Source organism: Solanum stenotomum, unplaced genomic scaffold, assembly GCF_019186545.1.
Source record: "Solanum stenotomum isolate F172 unplaced genomic scaffold, ASM1918654v1 scaffold15910, whole genome shotgun sequence".
NCBI lineage: Eukaryota > Viridiplantae > Streptophyta > Magnoliopsida > Solanales > Solanaceae > Solanum > Solanum stenotomum.
This window is the reverse complement of record NW_026023785.1, coordinates 33,347-44,783: the sequence shown is the minus strand read 5'-3', so window position 1 is coordinate 44,783 and position 11,437 is coordinate 33,347. Positions and strand designations below refer to the sequence as shown.

The 11,437-nt window shown below is 34.9% G+C and overlaps 2 protein-coding genes across 2 annotated transcripts in view; one reads left to right on the top strand and one right to left on the bottom strand.

Annotated features, from left to right (window-relative positions):
- LOC125850300 (receptor-like protein 7) overlaps positions 1–11,437 on the top strand; it is a 47,985-nt gene that overhangs the window by 3,452 nt on the left and 33,096 nt on the right. The window contains exons 2-3 of the mRNA XM_049530152.1: positions 3,645–3,716; positions 6,977–7,755. Coding sequence (XP_049386109.1) covers positions 3,645–3,716; positions 6,977–7,464 — 560 coding nt within the window. The 3' untranslated portion in view covers positions 7,465–7,755. The remainder of the gene's footprint in view (positions 1–3,644; positions 3,717–6,976; positions 7,756–11,437) is intronic.
- LOC125850305 (elongator complex protein 6) lies at positions 7,789–9,962 on the bottom strand. Its single transcript, XM_049530156.1, has 4 exons — positions 9,867–9,962; positions 9,057–9,265; positions 8,779–8,925; positions 7,789–8,215 (listed from the first exon to the last, which is right to left on the bottom strand). The coding sequence occupies exons 1-4, from the start codon at positions 9,886–9,888 to the stop codon at positions 8,093–8,095; spliced, it is 501 nt and encodes a 166-aa protein (XP_049386113.1). The 5' UTR covers positions 9,889–9,962; the 3' UTR covers positions 7,789–8,092.

Sequence of the window (11,437 nt, the reverse complement as noted above, 5' to 3'; positions counted from 1 at the left end):
TTTGTTATATGTTACACATGGTTCTGTCTTTATGACAGAAAAGTTGGTCCTCTTTATATGTGGATAGGAAAATTTTATGTAGGAGATATTTGTCTCAAGTTCACATTTCTAGTTTGACCTTCTTTATTATTTGAGAAGTCTCATGGAGAACAAGATGGAAAACGGCAGAGGATACGCGTAAATCCATCACTATCATGAAAAATTCTTTTTTAGTGTGTTACACATGGTGCAATCTTCAACATTAATATTGATGGAACTAACTCATTAACTAATATATAAATATAGATGATTGATTTTGTAACAACATTCTATTATTTGCTTGATACGAAAAAGAAAGATGGAGTGTCTCTTTTTCTTTTATTCATTTGTCTTTTTTGTCTTTCTAGGTCGAAGCTTTTCTTCATCCTCTGTTCATCATCTTTGCTCTCCCACGGAAGCTTATGCTTTGCTTCAGTTCAAACAATCCTTTCAAATTTCAAATAAAAGAAAATAATCACATGGTGCTTCAAAGTTAAGTGGGCATAATATTATTCCAAATAATCTGAATACAAGAAAAGAATATAACCAGATGTTCACGAAGAAGACCAAAAAAACAAGAGAAAACAGCGAGCAATATACATAATATAAAAAATTCTTTCAATTTTATGATATTGATAATAAACAAATGCAAAAGTTGATCAATATTAAAGAACAAATCTTTCATTTTTGAAAATTAAAAAAAAAAAACCTTACGTGGGTTATCTCTTATGGAAGAAGTATAGTTATATATCAATATAGTCATTGAATTCTTAGAGAAGACATGGTTCTTTATTAAAAAGTTCTGACCTTTGGACTTCTTTTTACTTAAATTCCAAAAAAAAAAAAAAATCTAAAAAAGGCAAAATGGTAATCTAACTTTGAAGTTAGGAGCTTCCCACTTATAATAATACTAGTCCTTAGGAACGTGCGTTGCACATGGAATCTCCCTAGTTTGACTTTGACCTTCTTTATTATTTGAGAAGTCTCATGGAGAACAAGATGGAAAACGGCAGAAGATACCGTGTAAATCCATCACTATCATGGAAATTTGTTTGAAGTTACATAGAAAAAATCTTTTTAGTGTGTTACACATGGTGCAATCTTCAACATTAATATTGATGGAACTAACTAACTCATTAACTAATATATAAATATAGATGGATTATGATGATTGATTTTGTAACAACATTCTGTTATTTGCTTGATACAAAAAAGAAAGATGGAGTGTCTCTTTTTCTTTTATTCACTTGTCTGTTTTGTCTTTCTAGGTCGAAGCTTTTCTTCATCCTCTGTTCATCATCTTTGCTCTCCCACGGAAGCTTATGCATTGCTTCGGTTCAAACAATCCTTTCAAATTACCGACTACTTTAGTTGTTGGGATTCTGAATCCCGGCATTATGATTACCCAAAAACAAAGTCTTGGAATGAGAGTAGGGATTGCTGCAGTTGGGATGGAGTCACTTGTGACTTATTAAACGGTCATGTTATCGGGTTAGACCTTAGTTGTAGTCAGCTTTTTGGCACTTTTCATCCCAATAGTAGCCTCTTCCAACTTCATCATCTCCAGACACTGAACCTTGCTTACAATGACTTTTATCCTTCTTCGATCCCACATAACATTGGCCAATTGAGGAATTTGAGGCATCTCGACCTTTCTCATTCTTCCTTTAGTGGGAAAATCCCAACAGAAATCTCAAACCTTTCCAATTTGGTTTCACTTGATCTTTCTTATAGTTATCTTTTACAACTTGATGAGAGAACATTTGAAACAATGCTTCACAACTTCACAAATCTGGAGATACTTTCTCTCTCTTCTGTCAACATCTCATCTCCCATACCTGTGAATATTTCTTCTTCCTTAAGGTACCTGGATCTTACAGCTACTAATCTGCAAGGTGTTCTTACAGAGAGCTTTTTCCTTCAGCCAAACAGCTTGGAAACGCTCAAATTGAGTGGAAATTATCTCCTCAAAGGAGTTTTTCCAAAGATCCACCGGAGCAACACTCTGTTAATGGAGTTGGATATTTCATCCACAGGCATCTCTGGTGAGCTGCCTCATTCAATTGGCACCTTCAGTTCATTGAATATCTTGAACCTTGGAGGATGTCAATTCTCTGGTTCCATTCCTGATTCCATTGGCAACCTAACACAAATTACGGAGTTGGTTTTATCTTATAATCATTTCACTGGCCATATTCCTTCCACAATCTCTAAATTGAAGCACCTCACACATTTAGTTCTCGAGTCCAATTCCTTTTCAGGAGAAATTCCAGATGTTTTCTCTAACCTCCAAGAGCTACGTTATTTAGATCTTTATAGTAACAGTTTCATCGGTTCGTTTCCTTCTACAATCTTAAACTTGATACATCTTCAATACTTAGACTTGTCGAGTAATTCCCTATCTGGCTCACTGCCCAGCAACGCAAGCATGTTTCCAAAGCTAACCGAGCTGGACTTGTCATACAACTCACTGAATGGTACCATACCATCTTGGGTGTTTAGCCTCCCTTTGCTAACATCATTGTCGCTCCAAAATAATCAATTTAGTAGACTAGCCGATGAGCTAAAAAAAAACCCAACATTAGAAGACCTGTATTTAAGCAATAATCAACTCAATGGTTCTTTTCTTCAATCACTTGCGAATCTCACAAACCTTTTTACCCTTGACATTTCATCAAATAACATCACGGATGATGCGGGAAAAAATATCACCTTTCCTAGCCTAGAAGAAGTGTTCTTATCATCTTGTGAATTGAGGGATTTTCCACACTTCTTGATAAATGTAAAGACACTTCAGGTCTTGGATATTTCTAACAATAAGATTCGTGATCAAATCCCTAACTGGTTTAGCGGCATGAGGTGGGACTTGTTGTGGTTCCTAAATCTTTCACATAATTCATTAATAGGCCACCTACAACAATTTCATTATTATAGTCTAAAGTATCTTGATCTTAAATTTAACTTCCTTCAGGGGTCACTACCTTTATCCATTTGTAACATGAGTAGCCTTAGCCTTCTGGATTTATCACACAACAACTTCAGTGGCTCTGTTCCACATTGCTTCGGCAGCATGGTTGAGCTATCTGTGTTAGACTTTAGAAGAAATAATTTCACAGGGAGTCTTCCACCATTTTGTGCACAGACCGATTCATTGAAAACCATCGTCTTGAATGGTAATCTATTGAAAGGGCATGTCCCTGTGTCGTTGCTCAACTGTGTTGGTTTAGAAGTTCTTGATTTGGGGAATAACGCTATAAATGACACATTTCCAGCTTGGCTAGGAACACTTCAAGAACTGCAGGTCCTAATATTAAAGTTCAATCTCTTCCATGGACCTATAAGTACTTGTCAGATTGAGTTTTGCTTTCCCAAATTGCGAATTTTTGATCTTTCTCGTAATGAATTCAGTGGATCACTTCCTGCAAAAGTTTTTCGAAACTTCAAGGCAATGATCAAATTAGACGGTGAAGACACAAGAGAGATCAAGTACATGGAACCATATGAGAATTTCTCTTACACATCGTATGAGAATTCAGTGAGGTTGGTAATCAAAGGGCAGGATATTGAGCTACAAAGAATCAACACAATTATGACAACCATAGATCTCTCAAGCAATCATTTTGAAGGTGTCATTCCGAAAACACTAAAGGATCTCAGCTCACTTTGGCTACTCAATTTATCCCATAACAATCTCATAGGTGATATTCCAATGGAATTGGGGCAATTGAATATGCTTGAAGCATAGGATCTCTCCTGGAATCGGCTCACTGGAAAGATACCACATGAAATGACAAGAATGAACTTTCTAGCAGTTTTAAACCTCTCTGAAAATCATCTCGTTGGACCAATTCCTCACAGTCCACAATTCAACACATTTGAAAATGACTCGTATGGTGGCAACCTTGATTTATGTGGCCATCCTTTATCAAAGCAATGTGGAACGAGTGATTCATCACATGTTCCTCAACCATTGGAGTCCGAAGAAGATGAAGACGAGTCATATTTTTTTAGTGGATTTACGTGGGAATCAGTAGTCTTAGGCTACAGTTTTGGACTCGTTGCTGGAACGGTTGTGTGGAGCCTCATTTTTAAATATCGTAAACCAAAATGGTTTGTCGAATTTTTTGAAGGCATTTTTCTCAAGGAAATGAGAAGGTCAAAGAAGAGAAGGCCAAGACAAAGGACATAATGGAAGATTGAACTTTTCTATTACTGTTTTTGCTTTTTAATTTTCTGTTTGCTGTTTGTATATGTTTGATAACAACTTAATTGTTATGTGTTATTTTAGCATCAATGGTTATTCAGGTAAAGCAACTTTTATGCTTAATCCCAAACATACTAGATGGACACCTTCCTGTACATTTACTCAAGCTGCTCGAAACATCTTGACCTTTTATGATTGTATAGATTCCACGAAAAAATTACACAAAATATTTATTGCATTCGTCCAACTTGGTTTCACTTGATTAATGTCCCCTCTTGTCACTATCTCATCCATGGACCATTAATTGGTTCAATGACTTCAAAATTATACACTCTATTATCAACTTAAAGCAGCACAACACATCTTGACCTATTATGATCGTATAATAGATTCCATGAAAAAATTGCACTAAAAATTTATTGCATTCATACAACTCGACATCATGTCATTTGACTTAGTCAATCAATAGTTTCTCTTTTTGAACATTCTTGTGGGAAAACAAGAAAAATATGGCTTATAAGTTGGAAGTCAACCAAAGAGATGTTGATGGGACAATAATAGCAGAGAGTTCAATTAGCTGTAAACAACTCAAACAAAAATTATCGCTCTATTTACATAGTATAATTTTTCAACGAGGGAGATTTAGTTGAACCCCTTGCACCTCTATGTCTCCGCCCCTAATCAGAGTGTGGAGAAAGTCAGCCCTTTAACTCTATATATACTGTGGATTATGATTGATTTTGTAAGAACATTTTGTGATCTTCTAAAAATAAACAATGGGACATCTAGTTTTCTTTTATTCACTTCTCTGTTTTGTATTCCTAAGTCAAAGCTTTTCTTCATCCTTTGTGCAGCATCTTTGCTCTCCCAGTGAAGCTTTATCTTTGCTTCAGTTCAAGCAACACTTTGAAATGTCCGACAAGTACTCTAGACATTATAGTACTTCTCTCCCAAAAGCATCGTCTTGGAATGAGAGTACGGATTGCTGCACTTGGGGCTGGATCACTTGTGACATGTTAACTGGTTATGTTATTGGCCTAGACCTTAGTAATGCAAATCTTAGCGGAACTATTCATCCCAACAGCAGCCTCTTCCAACTTCATCGTCTTCAAACGCTAAACCTTGCTTACAATAACTTATCTGGTCTCATTCCTGATTCCATTGGCAACTTCACACAAATCAGAGAGTTGGATTTTGGTTCCAATCATTTCACTGGCCATATTCCTTCAACAATCTCAAAATTGAAACATCTCACACGTCTAGATCTTTCGTTTAACTCACTTGGAGGTAAAATTCCCGATGTTTTCTCTAACCTCCAAGAGCTAGTTACATTGTATCTTTCTTATAACAACTTCATCGGTCCATTTCCCTCTTCGATTTTAACATTGACACGTCTTGAAAACTTAGACTTGTCGAGTAATTCCTTGTCTGGTCCATTGCCAAACAATGTCAGCATACTTCAAAAGCTAGTTGACCTGGATTTTTCTCACAACTTGCTAAATGGAACAATACCATCTTGGGTGTTTAGCCTCCCTTCTTTATATATGTTGGAGCTCCATCATAATCTATTCAATGGACTATCCGATGAGCTCAAAGTGAATCGAGCAGTAGGGCGTTTGGATATAAGTTATAATCAACTCAGTAGTCCTATTCTTCGATCACTTCAAAATCTCACAAACCTTGTAAACCTTGACCTTTCATCAAACAACATCACCATTGATGGGGGAACACAAATCACTTTTCCTAGACTAGAAATTTTGCGGTTATCATCTTGTGAACTTAAGGATTTTCCACAGTTTCTAAGAAATTTAAAGACACTTCGGGTCATAAATCTTTCTAACAATAAGATTCGTGGTCAAATCCCTAACTGGTTTAGCGAGATGAGGTGGGACTCGTTGTTTCACCTAAACCTTTCATATAATTCACTCAATGGTCACATAGATCTATCTCATTTCTATAGTCTAGTGTCTCTTGATCTTAAATTTAACTTCCTTGAGGGTGCACTACCTTCATCTATTTGTAACATGAGTATTATTAGCCTTCTGGATTTATCACACAACTACTTCAGTAACTTGATTCCAAGTTGCTTGGGTAACATGACTCAGCTAACGGTGTTGGACTTAAGAAGGAACAATTTCACTGGGAGTCTTCCACCGTTATGTAGTCAACACACTTCATCGACTACCAGTATCCTGAATGGTGATGGTAATCAATTGACAACCATTATCTTGAATGGTAATCATTTCGAAGGACATGTCCCTGTGTCGTTACTCAACTGTGTTGGTTTAGAAGTTCTTGATATTGGGAATAACGCTATAAATGACACATTTCCAGCTTGGCTAGGAACTCTTGAAGAGCTGCAAGTCCTTATACTAAAGTCGAACAAGTTCCATGGACCTATAAGTTCTAGGCTGAAGTTTGGGTTTCCCAGGTTGCGGATTTTAGATCTCTCTCATAATGAGTTCAGTGGCTCACTGCCTGCAGAAGTTTTGGAAAACTTCAAAGGAATGATCAAAACAGATGACAGTGACAAAGGTAAGATCGAATATATGAAAACATCTGACTCATTTTTTGTTATGTACGATGATTCAGTGAGGTTGGTGATCAAAGGAAAGGATATAGAGCTAGAAAGAATCACTACAATTATGACAGCCATAGATCTCTCAAGCAATCATTTTGAAGGTGTGATTCCGAAAACACTAAAGGATCTCAGCTCACTTTGGCTACTCAATTTATCTCATAACAATCTCAGAGGTTATATTCCAATGGAACTAGGACGATTGAATGTGCTTGAAGCGTTAGATCTCTCTTGGAATCGACTCACTGGAAAGATTCCACAACAATTGACAAGGCTAACCTTTCTGGCATTCTTAAACCTCTCTCAAAATCACCTAGCTGGACGCATTCCTCAAGGTTCACAGTTCAACACATTTGAAAATGACTCATATGGTGGCAACCTTGATTTATGTGGTCCTCCTTTATCAAAGCAATGTGGAACGGGTGATCCATTGCATATTCCTCAACCATTGGAGGAAGAAGAAGAGGACGAGACATATTTTTTTAGTGGATTTACATGGGAATCAGTAGTCATGGGATGCAGTTTTGGACTTGTTGTTGGAACTATTGCGTGGAACCTCATGTTTAAAGCTGGTAAGCCAAAATGGTTTGTGGAATTTTTCCAAGGCATTATTCCCCACAGAAAAAGAAGGCCAAAGAAGAGAGCTCAAAGAAGACGGACTTAATTTTTCGTTTGGTGTGTGTTTATGTTTGACAGCAACTTAAATTGTATGTGTTCCTTTCCTACTAATCTTGAGTTAAGAGCAGTTGATAAAGAGCTATTATCTAGTTGTTGGGAAAAAGAGAATCAACTAATAATTCCTGGGTCTTCTAATCCACAAGCACAATAAAAATATTAACCACTCGGGTCACGTCACTGTAGTTTTTCATGCTATAATCAAATTAACGTAAATCCAGTGTATTGTTTGAACTTCGAAAAAAAAGTGAAAGTCCCGTTGATTGTACACCATGATAAGGTGCACTTCATAGTATGTGAAACACAGCACAAGTATGAAAAGAGGCATTCCAAGGTAACAGAAAGCAACTGATTTCCATAACAATAAAATTCAGAGAAATTCTGGCATCTACAACATACAGAGCCAACAAGGGCGAAAATGAAGGTAAAATTTGGTTTCTATGCCTTTCAAGTAAAGATTACCATGTCAGGAGGACAGAGATCAAAGATGAATATCGTTTGCTCCTCACTCTTTGGTTATCTTTGTTTTTCTGCCAATGCTTTGGGATGTCAATCACTGCACCCTTCGGTCTATAATATGCTGGCCAATGTTCAAATGCAATGAACATGGAATCTATTCAAGTCTGAGTCCCAGGATAGAAGTAGTCTACGATGTTTTCCTTGACTCTAAAGTGAAAATTGCAAACCTTAGAACTTGAGCCTCCCAAGTCACAAACACTTCCTTTATTTAAAACGGTCAACTGCAGGGAAAAAAGAGAAACAAAAGGAGAGAAATGAATTAACAAGATGGACTAAAACACCAAGTGCATGTTATCCCAATGAGTCATTTGATTGCAAGCAATCACAAGAATACTGTTTTCAGCTAAAAGCCGCCACAGATACTGCACTAATTCTACGTAAAAGAGAGAAGGTTATTACAATTTCTTGACTTTCTTTTAGCTCTTCAACAATTGAAGTTCATAAACGGACCCTTAGGGTCACACAACTGACCAATCAGGTTATTCGGTAAGGACGATCAGTTTTCAGAACACAAGCAAATCCCATCTCATCTTCGCTAAGAGTGTGACCACTGGATTTTTTTAAAAAATTCGTTCTTTTTGGGTAAATGAGGTTTGTGGATTATAAAAGGGAAAAAGAGAGACCGAACAAAAGTTAGAAAAAAGATGAATAAAGGTTCGAGGCCGAAAGACAGGAGATAGCCTTCTCGATTTTTCCTTCCTTTAGTCGAGGAGAGAAGGTGACACAGTATCAGTACGACTAATGTATATAGGGGAAAGGATAAAAGGTAGTATTAAAATTATACCTGTCCATGCACGTCACTTGCTAAACCAGTTGCCAAAGGTTCTGCCTTGATTATCACATCAGCGAGGTACTCCGGTTGCAAGATTAACGGCAGCGTATTTGCACTGGAATAGATATCCTCGTGATTAAGAGTAACAAAGGAACAGCCCTGGATACAGAGATTATTAAGATCGTAGCCCATGCTATTGACTTTTTCCTAATTACCAAAAGAAACTATTGATCGTAGCTCAAACTATTGTTTGAATTAGATGCAGAGTAATAGTGGATAAAATTGCTCACATATTTTGCTTTCAGAGTGTAGCAGTAGTGTAGAAAATCCAACACGTGATTTGATAAACCATTAGCCGCCACTTCAATAAGGGAGATGTCATCAATCATAATAGTAATGGTTCTACTACCTTCAAGTGAAGAATATATCTCTACTGCTTTCTCAATTTCCCCATACAATGCAAGCAATCCATCTTGTCTTGTTTCCTTTCCATTTCTGTCTAATTATGAATTGAGCGCAAACAACTAAGAGGATCAAGTAATGTTAAGACAGATCGGTAGAATTAAAAATCACTCTCATAAAGAAGTACTCCCTCTGTCCCAATTTAAGTGTCTTATACTTTCATTTTTGGTTTGTCCCAAAAAGAGCATCTCTTTCTATATTTAGTAACTTTTTCAATTCCAATTATTACATGGCAAGTTTAAGCACAACAATTAAATGACTACCCACATCTTTAATTTAAGGACCACAAGATTTTAAAGTCTTCCTTTACTTCTTAAATTCCGTGTTCAGTCAAACTAAGACACTTAAATTGGACAGAGGGAGTATTGTTTAAACACAAAAAGGCAGTGCAGTATGCATGTAACATTTCCACTTCATAGTGGAACTCTTCTGGGTGAATTTTAGAACTATTTTTTGTGTCTTTATTCGATAGAGATGCATCGGTTCCCAAAAGTTCCTAAGAATCAAGTTTTCTACATAGGTAAACAGAAGACAATTGATATACAGCTCTCAAAGTACACAAACAGACTCTACTAAAGCTTGGGTAAATCAACATTACAAGAAAATAGCTAACAAAACTTTATGCTTGACATCTTCACCTGGGCACTCCAATGTAAGCATTTCAAGAAATACGAATCTGTGAGTCTTCCTATGCACAGTTAAGTTGCAACCCTGTTTAGGAAATAACGAAAAAGGGATTGTGAGGCTTTAGAAGTATGCAGAACTAAAATATTCCATTAAAATGACTGACAAAAATAAGAAAAACTTCTGAAAAGTCAAGAACATTTATCCTATTGAGTAAAGGATGATGCTAAATGTCTAGAAAATTTGAATCCAATCCTAGTCAATTAGAAGTTCAAATTTTGCTTACTTTTTTATTTAAGTTGCACACGACTGTTGATGGATAGATGTGAAAAATAGCTATCAGGGGCGGCTCTTGCTTATAAAATTTAAGGCATTGGCCTTAGGCCCCCCGTTTTTGGGGGCCTCAAATTTCTACAAATAAAAAATTATGTATTTTAATTCCATTAAAATAGAAGAAATCAAGAAAACATTGTTTTGGATTTTTACATTTTTTTCGCTAACACTCACATTATTTATTATTTTTAACTCTTTTTTGCACTCTATTTTTTCAAATCTTTGATAGTTAGAGTAATACACTCTCAAAAATATGAATCAATAGTCGAAAAGTGTTGAACAAAGTAAATTACAAATTCTTTTTTTATTTCTTCGTAAATTTTCATATTAAAGTAGGCATACAAAGTTATCAACTTTTTGAATCAGATTCTATGATTATAACTCTTATCTTTAAAGTTTATCAACTTATTACTTATAGAATTATGTTCATAATTCATATAATAATTGTCTTAATAAAAGGATGTTTTTCAATGTTGAATTGATAAAATCTTACCTAAAATAATAATTGAAAAAAGTATTTGAAAAAATTATTTATATAAAAGATATTTAGTAGTAATTTACATCTAAAAATTTAGAAAAATAAATAAATACAAAGAAAGTTTATTTAGATTTTAGGCCTCTAATTAAAATTTTGCTTTAGGCCTCGAATTATGTTGAGCCGCCCCTGATAGCTATCCTAACTCTCCCAATGCAGCAAAGTATGTTAACTTACTATACCTAATTGATAAATAGAGGTAAGAATACATATTGATTAACAGGATAAATCATATATATATATATCTATTACTATAAGTGGGAACAAAAAAAGTTAAAAGTTGAATTACGATTTCACCCCTATTATAAATTAAAATATTATAAAACATTTAATTATTTAATTTAAATATTAAATTGTATCATTTTAATTAATATGTTAATGACTTTTAATTCCTAATTAAAATATCTAATTTAATACATATTTATCATCTATAATTTATATGTATATAATAATAAATTAATAATAATAATAATAATAATCCAAAAATCTCTTCATAAAATGTATAATTAATTAAATATTAAATTATTAAACAATAAACTGACCGTAGTATACTAATTAATACTAATGATATTATCATCATATGAAAAGACAATGCTGTCATTGTAATTACTACCGGTTTAAAACTGAAAGAAGAGGAAGGGTTGATATTAATTTATTCATTAATTCATTCATATGATAATATCATTCATTTTTGGTCTTTTCAAATTCCCTGGATTA

What these genes read in the sequence shown, in the direction of transcription:
- LOC125850305 (XM_049530156.1), bottom strand. Translation starts at nt 9,888, where the DNA reads ATGCTTACATTGGAGTGCCCAG. An exon ending in ACACTCTGAAAGCAAAATAT is followed by an intron (nt 8,926 to 9,056) that starts GTGAGCAATTTT and finishes CTCTGTATCCAG; the next exon opens with GGCTGTTCCTTTGTTACTCT. An exon ending in CAAGTGACGTGCATGGACAG is followed by an intron (nt 8,216 to 8,778) that starts GTATAATTTTAA and finishes TTTTCCCTGCAG; the next exon opens with TTGACCGTTTTAAATAAAGG.